The sequence below is a fragment of the Saccostrea echinata genome, unplaced genomic scaffold, assembly GCF_033153115.1.
Source record: "Saccostrea echinata isolate AGI-Se365-2 ecotype Australia unplaced genomic scaffold, CSIRO_AGI_Sech_v1 ptg000054l, whole genome shotgun sequence".
Taxonomy (NCBI): domain Eukaryota; kingdom Metazoa; phylum Mollusca; class Bivalvia; order Ostreida; family Ostreidae; genus Saccostrea; species Saccostrea echinata.
In genome coordinates, this window is record NW_026889803.1 from 53,434,864 (window position 1) to 53,458,554 (window position 23,691).

General features: G+C 34.2%; 2 protein-coding genes across 2 annotated transcripts in view; one reads left to right on the top strand and one right to left on the bottom strand.

Moving 5' to 3' along the window:
* LOC133205904 (type-1 angiotensin II receptor-associated protein-like) overlaps positions 1-11,205 on the bottom strand; it is a 30,457-nt gene extending 19,252 nt beyond the window's left edge. Inside the window, exons 1-3 of the mRNA XM_061341797.1 lie at positions 11,127-11,205; positions 4,899-4,933; positions 983-1,097 (exon numbers count right to left, since the gene is read on the bottom strand). Of these exons, the coding sequence (XP_061197781.1) occupies positions 983-1,097; positions 4,899-4,933; positions 11,127-11,153 (177 nt within the window). The 5' untranslated portion in view covers positions 11,154-11,205. The remainder of the gene's footprint in view (positions 1-982; positions 1,098-4,898; positions 4,934-11,126) is intronic.
* A 243-nt stretch (positions 11,206-11,448) lies between these two features.
* Positions 11,449-21,938, top strand: LOC133172717 (uncharacterized). Its single transcript, XM_061307671.1, has 3 exons — positions 11,449-11,560; positions 19,200-19,293; positions 21,287-21,938. The coding sequence occupies exons 2-3, from the start codon at positions 19,215-19,217 to the stop codon at positions 21,865-21,867; spliced, it is 660 nt and encodes a 219-aa protein (XP_061163655.1). The 5' UTR covers positions 11,449-11,560; positions 19,200-19,214; the 3' UTR covers positions 21,868-21,938.
* Positions 21,939-23,691: the final 1,753 nt, after the last annotated feature.

Here is a 23,691-nt window from a genome sequence, read left to right on the forward strand (position 1 = left end):
TCGACTTTTTCTTTTAATTTTGGATCTGCTAGGGGAAAAAATCACTCAGGTTTATTCTATGTATACAAAAAGTCCCTATAACTGAAATATTTTTCTTTTCCTACGGAGAATTAGAAGAAAATTTATATATCTGACATTTTAAAACAAAAGAAAGAAAAATCGGTCTGCGAAATATAGTTTTGATCCGCCTACCTACTTTTCGTAATCTTTCTACACGTAACGTCACAATGGCGGAAATGACGCCTCGGTGTATGTTTTTGTGTTTTTATGTCGACAGACGAGCCAAGACTGCAAAGTTTGGATATGGTTTTGTGTTATTCTTCTGTAGGGATTTTTGTATGGGGATTCGGTGAACATTTATGGTCGCAAAGGTCGTAATGGAATCCTTTCCGTTGAATGACTCGAAACAGCAAATAAAAGACGAAGGAAGTTGACAATGTTTATTTTCGCCATTATACACCAAAATATTGCATAAACAACTAACTGAAAGGTAAAATCAATAATTGATTCAAAAATTCCGTGCAAGATAGGAAAAAAGGTCGCATATAACAACGAGAATAAGTCTAAGATTTTTCTCAAATCTCAGCTTACGTGAGTTGAATCTCAGAAATGTTGGTGGCACGGTGTTATAGGAAAATCTCAGGTGAGGCAGAAATCTAAGATTTGAGGTTGAGATTTGAGCTAAGATTTTTATATGTTGGTGGCCCCGAAGCCTGGACTCTCAGAGAAAATTTTTTTCTTATAAGAAATGAAAGCACAAAGTCTCTACTTAAATATTGATATTTGAAATGGGACACTGGGTCTTGGTCAGTTAATTTGGTCTATGGACAGGTCTGTTTTATGGAAAAGTGAACCTAGCTCTTTGTAAACTAAACTTCTTTTACAAGTTCATAGGCATATACAGGATACCGAAATTTTCCCTTTGAGCTAAAGAATTAATTTTTTTAATTATTAAAAAATAAAGAAATGATAATTAACCTACCATAAGAACAGCATCAAATGAATCTGGACTAGCTATACTCCATATCCCTAATAGTAGTACAAAGGAATTACTCAGCCAATAGACAGTTGGCATCAAACTAACAAACTGTGCTCCCCTGTAGAAAACAAAGAAACTAATGATAAATTATACAATTTAAACATTTTAATTAACATACTCATTTCCACTCTTTCTACAAGCTTATAAATTACAACTACAGGAATGAATGCAAAAAAAAAAGAAGTAATTATTGGTTTCTTAAGACCATATAATTACAACTGAGTACCATAACAATGTTCTGATTGTACAAATGTTGTACACATGTGTATATCATGCCTCTAGTGCTAATCATCTAACTTTTCCTCAATTTCTTTTTTATTTTTATTTTTCTACGACTGAGGAGCTGACAACTTATAACTAACAGTACAAAACTAAATAGACAACAAGCAAAATCAAAGAATTGTGGTCCCCTGCTTTGTCTTAGTGAATGGGCTGCATTATTTATGCCATATTGTAACTGTCTTGTTTGTGTGTCCTGTGCTTGTCTGTGCATCATACAAAAGAGACATAAATTATTGAATAAATAATAACAGTTATGGCAAAGATTATAGCTTCTCAAAACTATATCAACCTTCAAGATCAAGGTCATGGGGTCAATGAGGTCAATTATCATAATACAATCTGAAAGGTCTTGTAAGTTACAAATAATGCATATGTGAAAAAATATCAAAAACCAGAGGATACAATCAGAAAGGTCTTGAAACAGGTAATGCACATTTTAAATATAAATGCCATATCTTCTCTCAATCAAAAGTTATCAGCAATGTTAATTTTTTTAAAAATTAGGTCATACATACTTCAAGTCAAGGTCATGGGGTTAAAAATCATAGAACATTGGAAATGCTTGTCACAGGTAATGCACCTGTCAAGTATAGATGCCCTATCTTCCCTCCTTCAAAAGTTAGCAACACTGATAAAATTAGGTCAAACTTGATGGTCAAGGTCAAGGGATCAAATATCATAGCATACATGTATTTGAAACGTTTTGACACAGATAATGCACTTGTCAAATATGAATGACCGATCATATGTCATTGAAAAGCAATCACTGGCACCAGTCCCCTGAACCACAGGCCTTTAGATTGTTTTAATCTGACTGACAAACTGGGGGTATAACATTTTTTTACATTACAGTCAAACCTCGTTACCACAAACTCAATGGGACAGAGCAAAAACTTCCAGATATCTGTGGATTTGAGATATTGAGGGTAAAATACTAAAAGAATTAAGTTGTTGGGAATTCTAAATCACTTTGACATATCCTTGGTATTTGAGATATCAATGTTTGAAATACCATTTCAGCAGTAGATTGATTTACATGATTTCAATCAATTTAATAAATGTACTGTTTGTTATATGTTATCCTAAATAAATTAAAACATAAGTTTTCATTCTACATATGTACTAAGGTTATCGCAAATATCAAAGAGATGTCATGGAGATTATTCTCCACTAAATCACAAATGTCATTAACAAATTTTGAAAGGGTTTTGAAAGAGTTTCACAGAAATTCCTATTTTTAGTAACCATGGCATCACTGTTCATTGAAATCAAAAATCGATATAAAGAATTATGTATCATAGTCCAGTCTACTTGTGTGCCAAGTTATATTGAAATCAGATCAAAACTGTAGGAGGAGTAGCATTATGAAAGTATTTCAAGGAAATTTCTATTTTTAGTAACCATGGCAACACTGCTTATTGAAATCAAAAATTGATATACAGAATTATGTATCTTAGTGTAGTCTACTTGTGTGCTAAGTTATATTAAAATCAGACCAAAACTGTAGGAAGAGTAGCGTTTTGAAAGTACTTCCCAGAAATTTCTATTTTTAGTTACCATGGCAACACCGCTCATCAAAATCAAAAACCGATATATAGAATGATGTATCTTAGTGTAGTCTACTTGTGTGCCAAGTTATATTGAAATCAGACTAAAACTGTAGGAGGAGTAGCGTTTTGAAAAATTGTTTACAGACGGACAGACAGACAGACAGCTAGACAGATGGACGACGGACACCTAACTATAGCATAACCTCTTCTGGTCTCTGACCAGTAGAGCTAAAAAAAAACCCCCAAAACCCAATGTTAAGTGCAGTCATCTTTTGAATATATGCTACAATATTTTGAAAATGCTTGCCTTTTTAAATTTTGTAGCCCTGATGTTCTTTAAAAGATTTGAAATATTTTTTTTTATAAATAGCTGTGTTAAACTCTGACAATCTAATTTAGCTCACCATATCCCCATGGGCTTTGATTTGAATAAACTTGAATGCACTAGTAATAAGTGTAAGAGAAAATGTATGACTGGACTGGGAATTGAACCTGGGACCCCTGCATCGCTAGTCAGGTGCTCTACTTACTTAGTTACCCAGGTCAAGATCCATGGCCCAAACTATTACATAAGAATGCTTTCTCTTAAGTTTTATTCTTTCTGGTCCAGTTATGGCTTGATGGTTCTTAGATCCTAAGACTTTTTTCAAAAAGATTTTCATGAAATCTCTGCCCACATTTTGCATGCCCATCCCAGATCCAGGAGTCATGATTAGAACTTATCAAGGAAATTTTCTCATATTAAGCTTTGTCATTGTGGCTCAGTGATTACCGAGATTTTCAAATGGGTTATTTTCTCCATGGCTTAATTATCTCCCCTTGAAAAAGGGTGTGAGCCTCCCTTTTAACATTGAAATTAGCACAACCATTTTTGAATAGTCAAAAGATGTTAAAAGTTAACAAAAGGGGCCCGTTTTACAAAAGAACTTAGGACTAAGACCAAACACTTTCATTGATTGTAAAAATTTTCAAAATTGATTATTTTATTAAAAATTTATGTCATAAACATATCTTTCTAGTCGTAAGTTCTTTTGTAAAATGGGCCCCAGATGATGAACAAGCAATGATTAGCAATGCTTGCTTGAAACCTTGAACTTTAGGCTTTTGTAAACTAATTTAACCCCTGTCCCTCTGGAAGAGAGGTCCATGGGCCACCTTTATAGTCATTCTAATACTTTAAATGACTTTTTATTTGGAAAAACTTTATTTTCATGTAATAACACTAGCTGGTCTGCTCACAAAAATATCATTGTATTTTTTTGTTAGCATAGATTTTATACAATTCCCAGAATTCATGAAAATTTTATCTCACTTATAAATATACCAAATGCCTATCTTGTGAAAATAAGGTGTCATGAAAATTTGTTGATCTACAATATCATGAATATTTTCAGGTTTTCATCAATGTAGTCCTACCTCAAACTAGTAGATGTCTGAACTCACAATAATTCTGTCTGTATCCTCAAGAGTAAAGAATTTAAAAGCCATAATGCAATTTTTGATATATGATCATTCAATATGATCCCCTGAATCCCCCCCCCCCCCAGGGGACATAATTTTCACAATTTTGGTATAGCTGCTCATTATAATCATGCATAAAATATACCTCCAATATGTCCATGCCTACGACAGTAGATTTTAAAATGTGTAATGCATAAATTTACAATATTAAAAACTTAGCTAGCCTACCATGGAGCCTGTACCTGGAAACAAGGAATTTTTCTGACAGTTAGCTGCTTGCAAATAACTGCATTTTGCTTGCTAAAAGAATGAAGATTTTCAAGGGAGAAGGGGGCCATGAAATTTACTTTATTGGTCCCATTTATTCATATTAGGTGCTACACACCAATATTAGTGGAAATTGGCTTAAAGGCATTTCAGAAAAGAGGCTCAAAATGTTTTTAAGTTTACAAACACCATACCGGACGGCCAAGAACCAATAACAATATGTCACCTGGGGGATTCAGGTGACATTAAAAACACACATACGAACACTTAAGATTGACTAAAGATGTGTAGATACTTACCATATCATCAAAATGAAATGGACGCAAACAATCACCTAAAAGAACACAAGATGTAAAATAAGAGGCTTAATAATCAATGATTAAGGTTCCAAGAACAACAGCTGACAGAGTCAGGAGATTCTATACTTCATAATTATTCTTCAATTCACAAGTCACACAACTTTCTGACACTCACTTACTTCATCTTCAGTTATAGTTAAGAAATTCAATATACATACTGATATATTACCTTTATATGACAAAAACCTTCAAAATAATATTATCAATATTAAATCATATTCTGCCTGTTATAAAATTACAGAAAAGGGGCAGTTATTAAAAACAAAGAGAGTCTCATTAAATAATTCCAGTTATATACTCTAGCCCCTTCCTTTAAAAGATTCTTGACAAGACTCTGTCCAATCCAACTTCGATAGGGCCAACATTTTTTTATTAAATGATTTACGGGAATTTTTTATGAAAAATTGGGTGGGGGGGATAAATAAAAATAAAACTCCATATTTTATGCAGTCGACTAAAAAAATAAAAATAAAAATGGAAAAAATGTCTGATTTTTTATTTTCAATTATTCGATAAAAATTGCCATATATACGGTGTGGAGGTATGATAACAGCATCACAAAAATTAATGTAGACTATTAAACCCTTATGAGAAATGGGGGACTTATCAAATATTCATCATGACCATAACAAGATGACCAAAGAAACAAAGTTTATAATGAGAACCTCACTTTGCTCAAAGTACTGAAAAAATCATGAACCAACAAATCAAAAATGGAAAATATTGTTATAAAGAGAATCTCAGTATAACATAAAACCCAGAATCATGATTTAAACCTGTATTTTACAATACAGCAAATGTTTATGCATATTAACAAACTTCTGAAAGCTTGAAAGTATTAACACATTAAATACCGTTACGTTTGCAGTGTCTTTTTATATCTATTCTAAAACTATTTAACACACACAAAATACTTATGAATTTCCAGTCTGTACAGTGCTATGATCTTTTTAAAAAGTTACAAGTTTGAAAACGTTTCTTGGACATATATCCAAGTTAGATACGTCACATTCTATTCTTCACAAAATTCAAACGTCTGTTTTCGATTTCCATTCTTTTATCACGTTCATCAAAGGTATCAAAATTGTATAAGACGGTACCCACAGCGAAAGTGACAGTTCTGTCAACATATTCTCTTGTAAAATTATGCCGATCATTTCTTTAATTTCTTTTTAACTCCAACTTAACTTCGTCATACTCTAATTGATTTTCCTGTTAGCTATGGTTGACTTGGAAAAACTATCGTGTATAAGGACTAAGTATTCTCAACTCCTGTAAAATTTGACATTTCTGCATCCATGTTGGCACATTTTATACACTTCCGAAACAGTTGATTTGATTGGATGATAATAATGGCTTTCAATAAAGCAGCCAATCAGAATTGCGACTTATTTGCACATTATTTTATTTTCTTAGTGTACTTGCATTGACGATCGGCAGGAAATTTAAAAATAAAATCAACAACAGGGACTTTTATTTTTATTTGGTTTTAGCTAAAATTGCAGTCGGCACTCCCGTAAATCATTTTATTAAAAAATGTTGGCCTAATACACTGACTGATGATATGGTACCGGTATTAATTTCATCAGTTTAATTTTCTATCAGTTTTGACATGTTTGAATGTGGGATTTGTTGATTGGGGAATTCTGATTAGGTAGTAAATGGAAGACCCTTATCATCTGACAATGGGGAAACACACCAGGTGTGCTAATAGGGGCTGGGGTTCTTACTGAGGGGAAGGTTTGTTCCCGTTTTGCACACATTTGAATTTCAGGCATACAAAAAATGTGTGCAGAACGGGAATTTGTCCAGGTGAGATAATTACTTAATTGGTTATAGTCTGTATCATACAGTAAATGGGAAAGAGGTGAACCTTTAGGGAGAGAATAGGAAAATAAAATACGAAATTAATAAAAAAAAAATATATGTGCATCTTAAGTTTTTATTTATTTCTTTACTTGAATAATAAAATAGAAATTTTTACTGAATATTTAATCGTGAATGGTAATCAGAGTGAATTTATGAATTGTCAGCTTTAAAATTATCTATTTTTCAAGAAATGGCAGATATTTTTTCTAGATATAATAATTAATATTGGATAAAATATTCAATAAATCCCCCCTTTTCCAATAAAAATTATATACATTAAATAAATATTAGGGTGAGTTCACCATGCATTGGACACATACCTTGCTTCGGACAATTTCAAGCAATAAACTTTCACTGAACCTGAGTCTCCCCGTGTTTTTACTTGTTTTTGTCTTAAAGATGAAGAATTAAACTTTTTAATGATGTCGATTTTTATTTTCATGTTGTGATAAAAATACCACAAGAATGGCCTTGAAATTACGTCATATTTTGCATCATCAAAGGGGAGTAACCAGAATTTTACGATTTTGCAATTTTTAGAGTTGTCGTTCTTTAAAATAGACGTCAACGGAACGGGTCGGACCTTGAAAAAATTTGCCAATGATTGATAATATTACAAAAATTTTTCAAAAATTTTACTTCAATGTTTGTATAATATATTTTAGAGTTGTTTTTAACTAGTATGTTTATTTCACCGTACATCGGACACAAATTAACCATGCATCGGACACTTTTCGATGCATGGTTAATCACTTCCATTTTCATGTAAAACCCAAATGACAGCTGTTTTTTTATTGAAATAGAAAATAGAAACTCTAAATTTTCAATGAAAATACAAATTACCGATATATGATGACTAGAAGTGGACTCAATCTATTTCTTTAAACTAGATGATTATAACCCACGAGACAAAGATGAGAGTTGCCATATTACAACATGTACTAGCATTGTAAAGCCTTTCTAAGGCGATGTGATGCAACTAAAATCTCTTCATATTTGTGGATCGAAATAGTCATTCAAATTTAATTAGAAGGTTAATTTTTAAATAAAAGATAAAAATGTTTCGATATCACTAATTTTAAAGCACCGAGATCAAGGTATGATATTTTTCTGGTTTAAATATCGTATGTCCGATGCATGGTGAATATTGTCGGATCCATGGTGAATTCTGACTTATTTCGAAAGAATCAGTTTTTAATGATATTTTCTCAATAAATAGGGCACGATTGTGTCAAAAAATTATATTTTAACCACATACATGTTAAGTTCCATTTTGATAATATTCGGTCGGTAGCGATATCGCTAGAACTTGTTGAAGTGCAAGGGTGTCCGATGCATGGTGAATTCACCCTAATCATTCTTTTCTAGAATGCATAGGTAAAATCCATTCTTTTCTAGAATGCATAGGTAAAATCCAGGTAAATCCTAACCAGAAATCAGACTATAATTGTTATCAAAACACATTTCACACCTATTGTTCTATACCTAATTATCAAATGTGTGCAAAACGGGAACACACCAAGGGGAATACACTGAGTATACTAGTATTCATGTAAATGAATAAATACAAATGAAATGACCCTAGCATTAATGTATAAAATATAACCAGGAAAATAAACATACAGTAATACCCAATCAGGAAATATAATTCTTTCATGTACATGTATCATCATTGTTTTAAAAATATGAAGTGTCTCATTTTTCATATTTTTACAATAAAAATTTTTGCTACATAAAAAAAAGCTTTTATGACTTTTATAACATAGGGAAGCTTTCTCACTCACACTGTCTTAGAGGATAAGTAAAACAATTTTGTAGACATGTAAATACTATCAAAGACCAATGTGCCCAACCCCAGATTTTACAAACAAACATATTCTGTCCTGATTATACAAACAGTATAATGTTTTCAAAAAGTGTTACAACTCCCCAATCCCTATTTAAATGGGGGCAAGAGGAAAGAGAACATGTTTGTGCCTACATCCCAATGATGTCAGGTGCTAAAATCACTCAGTCACTGTAGAATGCAACAGCACACCAATCCCCTTCCTATAAAGTATTAACAATCCAAAGAAAGACATTTGGGATGCTGGGATTTGTTGTGCTTGTAAAAATAATTTGGTACATGTATATGGATGCATTCCTAATTTCAGCAATAATAAAATCTTAAGAGCATAAGATCAAATCACACCAAGAAGATTCCCTCTATTTCTAATACAAATCCAGTTCCATAAATCTAATGTTTGTATTGCTAAGGATCTTGTTCCTTAGGAAAGGCTTATTCTACTGATATTGTATGCAAATATTTAGGAACAGGTTCTCAGGGTACAACCTCTGTTGATACTTATTATTTACACCTCACTGGCTAGGAATTTTCTGCCAAACTCTCAACTTGGGAATAAAAAGCAAAATTAAACCCCCCTGAAATAACCCGAAGCCAGGCAGATATCTATACACCGTGGCTACTGATACCCTGGGGCTATACTGGTTATGCCATTAATTTTTTTTCTCTCTCTCTCTGTTGCAATAGCCAGATCAGGTCTGGGAAAAGGGATGGAAGTAGGCATAGATACATTACAGTGATGACAAATATTTTCTTTTAAGACTTCTAACTAGACATTAAAACTGAAATGAGATATGACCTTAACTGAACTTCAGGACCTTGATTCAAACTCATGTCACTTTTTTTCAGCTCAAATATTTATTTATAACCAAAGATTTCAAATTTATTACCTGAACAATGAACACAATTCAATATGTTATTGCCTGGTGACCTTGACCTTTGAGAAACCAAATTTCATTCAAAGACACAACACTCCTTTAGGTCATCAACAGACAAAATGTATTTATGAAAAATTGATGCCCCCTTATTGCAGCTTATGGCAAAGGTTAAAGTTTCTCAAATGCAAGTCAAACTCCAAGGTCTAGGTCAAGAGATCAAAAAATGTTGTTACCTAAAGAAAGGACTTGTGTCAATGGATATACCTGGTAAATATGAAAGCCTAAGCACCAAGCATTCAAAAGTTATGGTCAAAGTTAATGTTTTCTAAATGTGGGCCACACTTCAAGGTCAAGGTCAAAGGGTCAAAATTAATGGTAAGCAGACCTTGTCATAAGAAACACACATGCAAAATATAAAAGTCCCAGCACCAACTTTTCAAAAGTGTAGGCCAAGGTTGAAGTTTTTCAAAAGTAGGTCAAATTTGTTGGTATCTAAAGGAAGGTCTTGTCACAATTAAGGAATAAACCTGTGAAATTTGAAAGCCCTTGTACTAATTGTTCAAAAGTTAGGGCCAAGGTTAAAGTTTTTTAAAAGTAGGTCAAACTCTAAGGTCAAGATCAAAAGGTCAAAAATATTTACACCCATGGAAAGGTCTTGTCACGATGAATACACATGTGAAATATGAAAGCCCTAGTACCAACTGTTTAAAAGTTATGGCCAAGGTTAAAGTTGGGTATATTTTTGCAAAAGTGGGTCAAACTCCAAGGTCAAGAGGTCAAATATGAAGGTCTTGTCACAAGGAATACACATGTGAAATATGAAAGCCATAGCTCCAACCAATCAAAAGTTATGGGCAATGTTAAAGTTTTAGCGGACATACAGACAGAAGGATGGACAGGTAAAAAACTATATACCCTCGAAGGTTCGATTACGGGGGCATAAAAAAAGAACACTCAAGTTTCAATTCATTCCAATTAAGCGATCCATTTATGTTCCGTGCATGATTTTAAAAATCTGTGTGCAGTGACCTTGACCTTTGAAATATGAAATGGAGTGAAGATGATGGCACACCTGTGCATAGCATCACCAGCTTACAGCAACAACATCGGCCTTCTCAAATCTGTTCATTCTGATCAAGGGTTCCAGAGTTATTTACCTGACAAAATTTCAGAATATCATTTGCCAATGACCTTGGTCTTTAAAAAAAAAAAATATGACACTGAATCTTGACATGCATTTGGGTCATGGCCAGCAACATACAAGGGTTTGAATTAATTCATTTCAGAGTTGTAGAGTTTTTATCCAGATGTATGGTAAGATAAAGTGAGTCTGACAGACATGCAGATCTCAAAGCAACTATGCAAAAACCAAAATGTCTCCTCCTCTCCGGAAAGACAAAATGCATTTCAGAGCTGCTATTCCTCGCATCCCCAGCCTATATAATAGCAAGGAATATGTCAGATTGTGCAACTGTTATAGACAGATAGATATTATTAAGTCCAGCATCTAGATAAATGAAACATTTAAATGAACGATGAAAAAACAAGTAAGTTGAGGCAGAATGAAACAGTTTTTACCTTAAGAGTGTAATGTGGGGGACTCATTTTATTCAGATGATGATGACAGTCACGAGTTCACAATGCAACATTTCAACAACTCGGATGTTTACATTTTGGCGATAAACAACCCCGAGGCATCCCGGAAAAACAGAATACTCTCTAAAAATTTTGTTACGGTAACAAAATACAGAAATGCAATTAAGTAGATCTACTTTTTGAAAAAAATTCACAAATATATCAAAATGAGGTAAGAAATTCAAGTTCTAGTTACTGAACTGATCAAAATAGAGAGTAACAGTTGTCACAAAATTTGAGAGTACAACCTTGAGAAAACATGGCGGCTCCCATGGTTGTAGGTGCTGAGTAAATAATCTTCATCTTGAAATAAAGCGATTCCTTCAGAAAAGGCCTAAACCAAGAAACAAACATTTGAGTTGAAAGTAGTTAAATTGGTACGTACACTTACAGTTAACACGTCATTTTACAACAACAAAATCATGATCTCATTATGCCTTCAGTGCCAGCACAATCTCTTGATATAGCTATATAGCTTGAAATAGCTATATAGCTTTATTAAGCTATTCAAAATAGCTTGATAAAACTATGTGCAGTTTTTCAGAAAAATGTTTTTTGTAAGAAATGGACAAAAAGTCGGAAATATTTGACTAGCCATATACATGTATGTACTATGGGCTATCAAAACAACAATCGAAATCAAAGATTCGCTAGCCAAGGGTTTCTGATCCGCTACTCTCCTTACAAACCCTTGGCATACGGTGTTATTAAAAGTTGTTTTTTTTCTCAAGTTGTGATTGGAGTTGATCGACATCGTTCGACCAATCAGCAATTGCTTTTGTAAATGATGATATTTGCCTTCAGGATATATCTTGATTCTTTAGTCTCGGGAATGAAAAACACAAGTAAACAGCGATTCATAATATAACATGCCAGTCTATAAATAGATATGGTGTCATCCAATGTTAAGCTGATGTACAAATATTGTGATCAGGAATCTTATTGTAGATGTAGATTTGCATGATAAATAACAAATAAACATTGCTCGATATCTTCTTGTTAATTTTTCTTTAAAAACTTAAAAATTCTAATACGCCTTTTATTTTTGTCGATGACGATGACGTTTGTTGGAAGATTCGAGATCACGTTTCGGAAACAATCTCAACTTTTGAATGCACCGTATGCCAATGGTTTGTGAGGAGAGCAGCTGATCAAAAACCCTTGGCTAGCGAAGAGAGTTGTCTTTCTTGAAATATTCTCATGTTGCTATATTTATTTTACTTCTACAAGTATAATCTTAAAAACATTTTTTCGAAGAGAAACTTTTTCAGATTATAGGTAACAAACTTGATGCTGAGCAATATTTTGATAATGGTCCGAATCAATTTACTTCTAACATTGCAGTATTTGAATACTTTTATGCAAAAGATGAATTTCCATTGTTTGAGTAACTAACTGTACACTATTTTGTGTGCGTTGAGGCGTGGATAAGTATGATTGCTTCTCTGTGTACTGAATTGTTACCAATCAATTATCTTGCTGACCATAATTGGCCTCCTTTATAATTTCATTGAAGAAGTAACTGTATCAATTGCTAAATATATAGCCCCAAAACTTTTAGCTGCAGAACTGTAGCTCTCAGCTTGAGAAAATTCGGACAGACAAAGCAGAGAGCTACAGATCCAAGCGTTGTAAAAACCTTCGATTTACGCCGTCGCTTTTTTGTCGCTCGCTTCGGGTATTAATTTCTTGTAATTAATGCTTTCTCTTGCTTTAAAAGTGGTATCCAATAATTATCCATATATTTTACTCCTATTCCTGACACTTTATTTACCTTTCAACAGTTCCAGACGGCTGTAGTATCAGTTTAAAAAATGCATTCCGACGTCGACATTGGTGTCATCCTGAAACAACACGCCCGAGTTTTATCTCATTTCTTTTTTACATACATGTTGTATTCTAATCTTTATAGACAATATACATGATATTTAAACCTCCTGAAATTTTTATTTACATTTTCTTGACAAGTATATGTTCTTTGAATTACTTCTTTTCGCACAACCCCCAATAACATGGACGTCGGAATGGGAATTTTTTTTAACTGACATTTCAAAACCATATAGGGCTGTTTGAGACCGTTGAAAGGTAAATAAAGTATCAGGAATAGGAGTAAAATATATGGATAATTATTGGATACCACTTTTAAAGCAGGGGAAAGCATTAAATACAAGAAATAATACCCGAAACGAGCAACAAAAAAGCGGCGGCATAAATCGAAGCTTTTTAGCTCACCTGAGCCGAAGGCTCAAGTGAGCTTTTCTGATCACATTTTGTCCGTCGTCCGTCCGTCCGTCTGTCCGTCTGTCTGTCCGTCCGTCCGTAAACTTTTCACATTTTTGACTTCTTCTCAAGAACCACTGGGCCAATTTTGACCAAACTTGGTACAAAGCATCCTTGGGTGAAGGGGAGTTTAAATTGTTAAAATGAAGGGCCAAGTCCCCTTCAAAGGGGAGATAATTAAGAAAATACAAAAATTGGGTGGGATCATTAAAAAATCTTCTTCTCAAGAACCACTGGGCAAGGAAAGCTGAAACTTATCTGGAAGCATCCTAAGGTAGTGTAAATTCTAAATTGTTCAAATCATGACCCCCCGGGATAGGGCGGGGCCACACTAGGGAATCCAAGTTTTACATTGAAATATAGAGGAAAAATCTTTAAAAATCTTCTTCTTAAGAACCACTGGGCCAGAAAAGCTGAAACTTATGTGGAAGCATGCTGGGGTAGTGTAGATTCTAAATTGTTAAAATCATGACCCCCCGGGATAGGGCGGGGCCACAATAGGGAATCCAAGTTTTACATTGAAATATATAGGAAAAATCTTTAAAAATCTTCTTCTCAAGAACCACTAGGCCAGAAAAGCTGAAACTTATGTGGAAGCATGCTGGGGTAGTGTAAATTCTAAATTGTTCAAATCATGACCCCCGGGGGTAGGGCGGGGCCACAATAGGGAATCCAAGTTTTACATTGAAATATATAGGAAAAATCTTTAAAAATCTTCTTCTCAAGAACCACTGGGCCAGATAAGCTGAAACTTATGTGGAAGCATGCTGGGGTAGTGTAGATTCTAAATTGTTAAAATCATGACCCCCGGTGGTAGGGCGGGGCCACAATAGGGAATCCAAGTTTTACATTGAAATATATAGGAAAAATCTTTAAAAATCTTCTTCTCAAGAACCACTAGGCCAGAAAAGCTGAAACTGGGGTAGTGTAGATTCTAAATTGTTCAAATCATGACCCCCCGGGATAAGGCGGGGCCACAATAGGGAATCCAAGTTTTACATTGAAATATATAGGAAAAATCTTGAAAAATCTTCTTCTCAAGAACCACTGGGCCAGAAAAGCTGAAACGTATCTGAAAGCATGCTAGGGTAGTGTAGATTCTAAATTATTCAAATCATGACCCCTGGGGATAGGGCGGGGTCATAATAAATACTACCGGGGGGGGGGGAGAAATCAGGTGAAAAACAGCAAGGCCAAAGTTACTCAGGTGAGCGCTGTGGCCCATGGGCCTCTTGTTACAACTCTTGGATCTGTAGCTCTCTGCTTTGTCTGTCCGAATTTTCTCAAGCAGAGAGCTACAGTTCTGCAGCTACAAAACTTTTAGAACTTTGAGTACAAAGTTTCTTAAGGAGACGCAATTTGATGAATGATTTTCACATGTATCATTTTCAGAAGAGTTCAAGGTTGAATATTTTCACTGCACCAAGGTGGGACTTTTTGTGCATGCTGAGAAAATAACATATTTAAGAAAAGAGTGTGATAAAATAGCCAAATCAAGCTATTCTGAATAACTTAATAAAGCTATGTAATTAAAACAAGCTGTATAGCTAAATCAAGAGATTGCTTTGGACCTGTTCATTTAGAAAATTAAGCATTCCAAAGAAAAAAACCCAACTTTTTCCCCTTTAATTTTCTTTTTTAAAAAAGAAGAAAAAAGACACTAAATTATGTTACTCCATAGTTGAATTAAACTTCTGACCAGGTTTGAGAAAGATCAGCAATTTTTTTTTTATTAGTTTAAATTGTTTGATTAGTTGCCTGGGTGGTGGAAATAGAAAGAGATAAACACAGATGATGGGTGCGACACTCTGGAATGAAAAAATGTTTTTGAAAATATAAAGATTGGAAATGTTGCAAGGTTTTGCCAATTATTTGAAGGACAAAGCGCAAAAAAATTCACATTGAATTTCTAATTTTTAGGTCACCAGAGACACTATTGCTTTCTGTTTTAACATGTTTAAGGCTCATCTTCGTTCCTTCCTGTGTTAATGTGAACATTTTCAGCTTCTTCTCAGAAACCACCAAACCAATTTCAACCAATTTGGCATATAGCATCAATGATTGAAGGGAAACAAAAAATGTGAATTTCATGGTCTTTGCCCCCTGCCCTCCCAAAGGCCTGAGGAGTGGGGCTAAAAGCATCAAAATCAATGGAATCTTTAAAAAGCTTTTTTACTCCCAGACATCAAGCAGTCAAACTGTTGGCATGATTGTAATAAGCACTAAGCCCTGTACCAAAATTGTGAAATTCATGGCCACAGGGTCAGGGGTTCTAGTGCTAGGGTGGAGATCTGTTGAATTTATAGTGAAAGCATTATTTCTTCAAAAATCTCCTCCTCTGATCCTGGGTATTCAGCAAACAAACTAAATACAAAGTTATGATGAGAAAGTGTGCCTCTTCCAAAATTGTGAATTTCATGGCTCCTGGGTCATGGGTTCTGTTTTTAGGGTGGGGCTCTGTTGATTATATATTGAAAATGCATTAATTCTTTGAAAATCTTCTCTTCTGCTCCTGGGTATTAAGCCTATGAACTAAGTACATGGTTATGTTGAACAAGGGTGATTCTTCCAAGATTGTGATTTTCATGGCCCCGGGGTCAGGAATTCTGGTGTTACTGTGGGGCTCTATTGATTATATAGTGAAAATGCATTAGTGCTTTAGAAATCTTCTCCTTTGCTCTTGGGTATTAAGAAAACAAATGCATAGTTATGATGAGCAAGGATGCCTCTTTCAAAATTATGAATTTTATGGCCCCCCTGGGTCAGAGGCTGATGTTAGGATGGGGCTCAATTGATTATTATAGTGAAAATGCATCAATTCTTTGAAAATCTTCTCTGCTCCTGGGTATTAAACCAATGAACTAAGTGCATGGTTATGGTGAGCAAGGGTGCCTCTTCCAAAGTTGTGAAATGTGTGGTCCAAGGGTCAGGTTCCTGTGGGATGGGGGCTCTACTGATTATTATTTATATAATGAAACTGCATTATTTCTTTGATAATCATCTGCTCTTCTTCTAGGTATTAAGTAAACAAACTAAGTGTATAGTTATCATGGTTATGATGAGCAAGGGTACCTCTTTCAAAATTGTGATTTTCATGGCCCCTAGTTTAAAACATGAACCAAAATCAATTGTGGGAAAGTTGTTACATGATACTCAGGTGACCAATAAGGCCTGTGGGCCTCTTGTTTAGCTGACCCGAGCGAAAGCTAATGAGCTTCTCTGATCACCTGTTGTCTGGCATCCATCCATCCCTCTGTCTGTCTAGCTGTCCGTCCATCCATCTGTAAACTTTTTACATTTTCAAATTCTCAAGAACAACTAAGCCCATTTTAACCAAAGCTGGCACAAAGCAGCCTTAAATAAAGCGAATTTTAAATCATTCAAATGTAAGGAGATAATTTAGGAACAGTAAAAATAGGGTAGGGTTATTAAAAAATCTTCTTCTCAAGAACCACTGGACCAGAATATGAGGAAGTGTAGATTCAAAATTGTTCAAAGCATGACCCCGACAGTTAGGGTGGGGCCACAATCGGGGATGAAAGTTTTTCATTGAAGTATAAATGAAAAATCCTTAAAAATATTCTTCTCAAGAACCACTGGGCCTGATAAGGTGAAACTTATGTGGAAGGTTTCTGAGGAAGCATAGATTCTATTTTATTCAAATCATGACCCGCTATGGGTAGGGTGGGACCACAATAAGGGATCAAAGTTTTACATTGAAATATATAAGAAAAATCTTTAAAAATCTTCTACTCAATAACCGCTGGACTAGAAAAGATGAAAGCTTCCAGTAATAATATAGATTTTAAATTGTTCAAATCTTGCACTTTGGGGGTAAGGTGGGACCACAATAAAGGAAAAATATAAGAAAAATCTTCTTCTCAAGAACCTTTGCACCAGAAAAGATGAAAATTATGTGAAGACTTTCTAAGGTAATGTAGATTTGAAACTGTTGAACTCATGGCCCCCAGGGGTAGTGTGGGGCCAAAATATGGGATCAAATTTTGTATGGAACTATCTAAGGATTTTTTTTTAATCTAAAGAAACCATTAATTTTGCAAACATTCTCATGTTGTGTGATTTTTTTTTTTTTTATTATGAAGCCCGGGATAAAGTTAGCAAGAATCAGAATCAAATTTTACATAATGCATGTATACAGGAGAATTTTCTTCTCCATAACTGAATGGCCATTTTAGTCATATCAGTACTGAAGCATCCCCATGGTGTTTGGTTTCAGAGACCCCTTAGAGTTAGGGTGGGGCCATAATATAAGGTCACAGTTTTTCAAGGGAATAAAAAATCCTTTAACAATCTGAAGTAACTCAGGTGAACATTGTGGCCCATTGGCCTCTTGTTTCTTTCATAGGTACAAGTACTAGTAATACATGTACCTGTATTTTATTCCACATTGATCAGTTTAAACATGCACCATTCCAAGGAATGTGAAAAAAATTGAACAGGACAATTTTCTCTCCAATATGTTTAGTAAACATCAACTGAGATATAGAAAATAATCCCCCAGTCAGAAGTATAACCTTTGACACATTTGGTGGATTGTTCACCACCTCTTTAATCTTAGTTACACTTGTTTTATCCAAGATTCCCCTGACTCAAACCTTCGCTTTTATGTTGTGGTGTCTGGGGGGAACCTCCCCCCCCCCCTTGTTATGTCACAATATAAAAGCAGGTGTAAGACACCCCCCCCCCCCCTTGTTATTTCACAATATAAAATGGATCGCTCTGGGTTGAGTATTGCATTATTTATCATATAAATATGTCATAAAATCTTAAAAATTATTCTTGCTTTATGCCATTTGCTGTTTTTGTGTCGCCTGCTGAGCAGAGCGACACTTAGGGATCACTTTACCCAGTGTCTGTCTTTGTGTCCGTATCTCAAGATCTGTAAGAGGTGTGGATTTGACATTTTGCACATATATTGTTTGGCACTATGGCTTTTGTAAATTTCCATAGTTACTGACCTCGTGACTCTGACCTTTGACCTACTTTTCAAAATTGTTCATTGTGCCAATATACAGCATATTTTTGACATTTAAGAGGTAAGTCTTTGCTATGTAGCATGTGCACTGTTTGTCATAAAACATGAAAAATACCAGCATTACAATCCACTTGACCTTGACTTTTGACCTACTTTACAAAAAATACCTGGACAATTTAATTTATGAATTTTGAGAGCCTTGGTTTTGATAATTAGGATTTATACATGTTTTTGAGCTCATTATATTGTAATAAACTGTATGATATCCAGTTACTACACTGACTTACATTTAAATACTGTGAAAATACATCAGGATCAGTATTCCACAATGGATTGTGTAGACTGACAATTGTAGTAAAGACAGACTGAAATCTCTTTTGGAGGATTTTTGGGAAACTGTATTTATAAAATGATAATTTCTAATAATTTCGAGGGTTGGGGAACCATATTTTCTTTAATTGCCAGATTCTATGGCAGTCTTATACTATCCATAGATGCTTTTTTTTCTTTGCAGGCAAATGCTTTAACTATCATGCTAGTAGTAAATAAATAGCTGACCACTCAAGATTTATTTACATCTTTATTGAAGCTGCAAAGCATGAGACACATGCGTTCCTTGGAACACTGTAGTTGTTTTATATTTTATTCAAATCCTTCTGTCAAAAACTGAAATAATCACTTGTGTTGGTGTGATAAAGTAAATGATATATTAAATTATATGCTTAAATTTATCATTGCAGATATCTTGATGAAAAATGCTGACTCTATCATTAGACTTGCTGAGACAGTGTGTGCAGAGATTGAGCTTACGGCAGATGTCTTCTCTATCATTAGGTAAAAGGATTTATATATATATATTCAATAATGTAGGAGAAAAAAAATAGTCATATGGTACTACTGTCTTATTACTGCATTTTAACAAAACTGAAGTTGAAGGTTCTGATGAGATTTTTGCATCCAATTTTGTACTTCCCACATACTGTCTATGTTAATTTTCAACTTTTCTTTAATAGCACACATAAATATCTACATTTACAATAACAGAGCATCAGTTACTTGAAATTTATATGCAAGGCTGAAGCAATCTTAAGTACTGGTAGTATTATAAAATCAATTCTGTCCTCCAAGAACTATAGGGACAAAGCATGATTAAATGAAGGGGAATCTCAATCATTATTATATATTCCAACCTGCTTGAAAAGTTGGGGGGTATATAGTGATGGAGGTGTCCATCTGTACACCCTTCTGTATGTACGTTTGGAGTACCCATCAGTTACCTGCAACTCCTCCTATAGCACTAAATAAATTTAATGAGACTTTTACAGAATGTTTATTACATAGTGCCATTGTGCACCTCCTATATTACATTTTGATTGGACAGATATTGGGGGTTTTCCACAGCAGAATATGGACACTGCCATTCTTTCTATATAAATATTGGGGGCACCCATCTTTTATTCTCTTATCCACAACTCCTCCTATACCACTTGCACAATTTAATAAAACTTTTGCAGAATCTTTAGTTCTCAGAGAACCTCTAGTTTTTAATGTGAAATGATAGCAAGGGGATAATTACATGTAAAGACATATAATATAGGGAAAAAATCAGTAGATGTATAATTATCATTTTAACAGTACATATTCTTGGTATTGCTAAAATAACCCCCAAACTAATTTGCGTAATTAACAACACCTGTAATCATCCATGTTGACAATATCAGAACATCAATCACTTGAAATTATATGCAAGCATATCCAAATACATACTGGTAGTATAATACAATTCTTTTGTCAGACTATGACTTCTTGGTCATGAGGATAGGGTAGTAGGGGTTCAATTTCTTAGAAATCTTCTTTTCAAACCACAAACATTAACAATTGCAGGTATCCAATATATGTAGTATAATCAAATTTGTTAAAATCATGGCATGGAGGTGAGGGAAGTTTCAAATCATATAAAATATACAGTGTATAAGAAAATTTTCATTTTGAGAACAACTGGGCATCAATAATTGAAATAAATGTATGTAAATGTGTAGCAACCCCACAAGTAATAAAATTAACATGCAAGTATCCCAAGTAGAGTAGATTCAAATTTTTTTTGAAGTTTTGAACCAAAAGAATTTTGAAAGGAGATGGGCGCGAACATAGTGTGCAGAAAGCTTATAGCTTCAGATATATAAATATCATGTTCAATTTGAATTTAGTAGTTAGAGTAAAGTTCTCATTACTGAAATTTATGAAATTATGATAAACAAAACTTGTCTGAGGAAAATTTTCTCGGCAAAATATATTCTTTTATTTAAAAAATAATGTGGTATCCGTGGGGTTCGAACCCTAGCAATAAAAATCCTGCGTATCATTTTCTTTCGAAAAGAACCAAATGTTATGTCATAAAAGTATATTTTTAAGGCATAGTGGGTCGTTGCTCCATATTTTTGTAAACCAAAAAATGTATATTTTTATGCAAACTCTGAAGATTAACTTTCAAAAAAATGGAGCGAAGAACCACTCATATCAAAAAAGTGTTGTAGTATGAGAAAATGACTCTTTTTGCTCTCTTTAGTGTGTGTATAACATTTCATAAGCAAGTAATTTCAATCTTTGTGAGATTTTTGCAAATTGCAGAGATTTTACATAAAGTATATTTTAATGTTAGATGAAATATCAAGGAAGAATTTGATTTAATTGAGATTTAATTTTTCACCTTCATGTTTGTCACACTATAGGCTTTTCGCTTGTCATGTTCACCCATCTTCTTTCACAGACATATTTAAAGTATGTCGGAATCTAATTCTTATTAAATACAACTTTGATTTTATTCCAGTTGCCATGGAATCATCAAGTTTTCCAAACAGAGGACAAAGTTTTGGAATTATGAAGGAAACTGAGAAGAATGGAAGGCCTTCCTCAAATAAGGAAGGCATTATCTGTCCAACGAACTCCCTCACCTGTGTCATATTGGATGTATCTATATCAAATCCCAAGTCATGCCCTACATTTCATAAAACAGAGGTAGAATTCCTCCTACCAAATCCATTAACAGGTTTTTATACCGAGAAAGAGGCACCAACTCTTTATGATTCTCATCTCAAAGAAGCTGTGGATGATCTAAGAAGACAAAGAAGTAGGATGAACAAACATAAACTACGTCGATACCGACACGAAAATTTGATGGATATCAGGGAGCATAGACACAGAAAGTTGGAGAAGAGAGCTAAAGAAGATTTAAAAGTTATCGAGAGATTCAGGACTTATTCTGCTAATTTCAATGCAGAGGAAAAAGTGATGCAGGACCTGGAGACAGCTAGGAGGGGAGGGTTTTATGTTGAGTGCTTTGGACCCAATAGGGAGGATAAGAAAAATGCTCCCGCTCAAATGGAGGATAAATCTTTAGATATTTTGTAATATGATGTGTATAACCAGATAACAGTTTGTGAATGACAGCATAAAATCCATAAATAAAAGGCAACAATTCAGGTCTGTCTTAGTGACTTGTAATAATCAGTGGTAATTATCATGTGAACTATTAAGAATGGGAGTTCAACACTACCGTTACATTGCAAAAAATTCCAACTCATTACCGCTACTTTTCATTTAGGTTTCAGGTGCTCATTACCACTACATCTTATCAATAAGATAATTAACGATTACAATTCATTACTGCTACATACATAAATCTGCCTGCAATGGCACAGAATATGAGTTCTGTTCATTATAATTCCCTAATGTGAAAATCATGAGCTTTCTAGACAGCAGTATGTGAAGCAAATGACTTCAAAGCACTACCAATTCTGTGAAAATTATGAACAATGCAAGATTTTAAAACTTTCAAAAATAAAAAAAAATGTTAAGAAATAAAATGGCAAAGGATTTTAAATATTAAAGTGAGGAAAAAAAATCTTGCTCAAAGTCCAGATAGTCCTACTTTCACCTCTGGGTGGTGAGCAGGGCCAAAAGGTCTCATGCATGCATATGTTGTACTTTATATCTGTACATGCATAAGGCACTGGCTAAACGGAAGAGGTATTGTAGCAGTAATGTATGTAGCAGTAATGTATACTATTATGAATATGTAGCAGTAATGGCTATTATGAAAATGTAGCGGTAATGGCTATTATGAAAGTGTAGCATTAATGTATTGCACCCTAAGAAATTATTTTAATTAGCATCGATGCATTACTTGTATACCACATTTTATTTCCTATATAGTTTGTAACACGAGCTTTGATTGGTTACAAAGTTGGGTGTAAATTTCCGTTCACCTGACTTGAGCCAGGGGTAAAAAACGTGACGTCACAATCCATAGTTTCTCTATGATAAAAAGCAAATAACATGACATCACGATGCATTGTAGGACGAATTAGTAAATCTTATCGATAGCTTGAAACACAGTTGATTGGACTTGTTTACAAAAAAATTATTTGGGTACATAGGAAATAAATTCGTTATCCAGGTCCAATCAAGGGTGTACGGGGATTTACCCTGGGTTGTATTCCATACACCCTTCGGCCTTAGGGTGTATGGAATAAAACCCGGGGTAAATCCCCATACACCCTTGATTGGACCTGGATAACTAATAATCTCCTCATTACAAGCTTTAAGATTGCTTTAATCCAACTTGCAAATATTTGGGGTGTAAAAAAATTTCTTTTCTCACACCCCCAATTTTTTTTTAAGTTGGATGAAAGTGATCTTAAAGCCTGTGCTGCTCATGTAAGGCTGAATATAACAATGATCAAATGTTTAATAAAATTTGAAATTGTAAGGCTGTCTTGAAGTTTTCCAGGGTTATTATTTATTTGTGAAATGGCCTAATCAATAATGTTTATCCTTTGGACACTTTATCTGTAGGAAATGTGAAGATTTTAGGTTAAAAGTTAAATACTGACAATATTTTGCATCACAGTGGTCAAAAAGTACTGCTGATCTATAATGACCAAATGATTCTAAAATGTATTGATGTCTTAATCGTTGTTAAGTGCTAACCAGAGTACAGATCCACTACTCCTCCTAACCCCCTCCATTATAGATGAAAGATGAGGAGAAAGAATCTGAGTCTCTGTCTAGTGAAGATGAGGCATCTTTTTCAAAATATTTTCTCTACAATGTCTTTTATTTTCAAGATGTTTGAATTGAGGCTTCAGAATGGTCAAAGCAATTATTTTGTTAAAGTGATCAGTGTTCCTCAAACTACCCTTCCACTATAGATTAATTCTGCTAGATGTACAT

Coding starts and splice junctions, on each gene's coding strand:
- LOC133172717 (XM_061307671.1), top strand. CDS start 19,215: ATGCTGACTCTATCATTAGACTTGCTGAGACAGTGTGTGCAGAGATTG. Junction 19,294..21,286: donor GATGTCTTCTCTATCATTAG/GTAAAAGGATTT, acceptor ATTTTATTCCAG/TTGCCATGGAATCATCAAGT.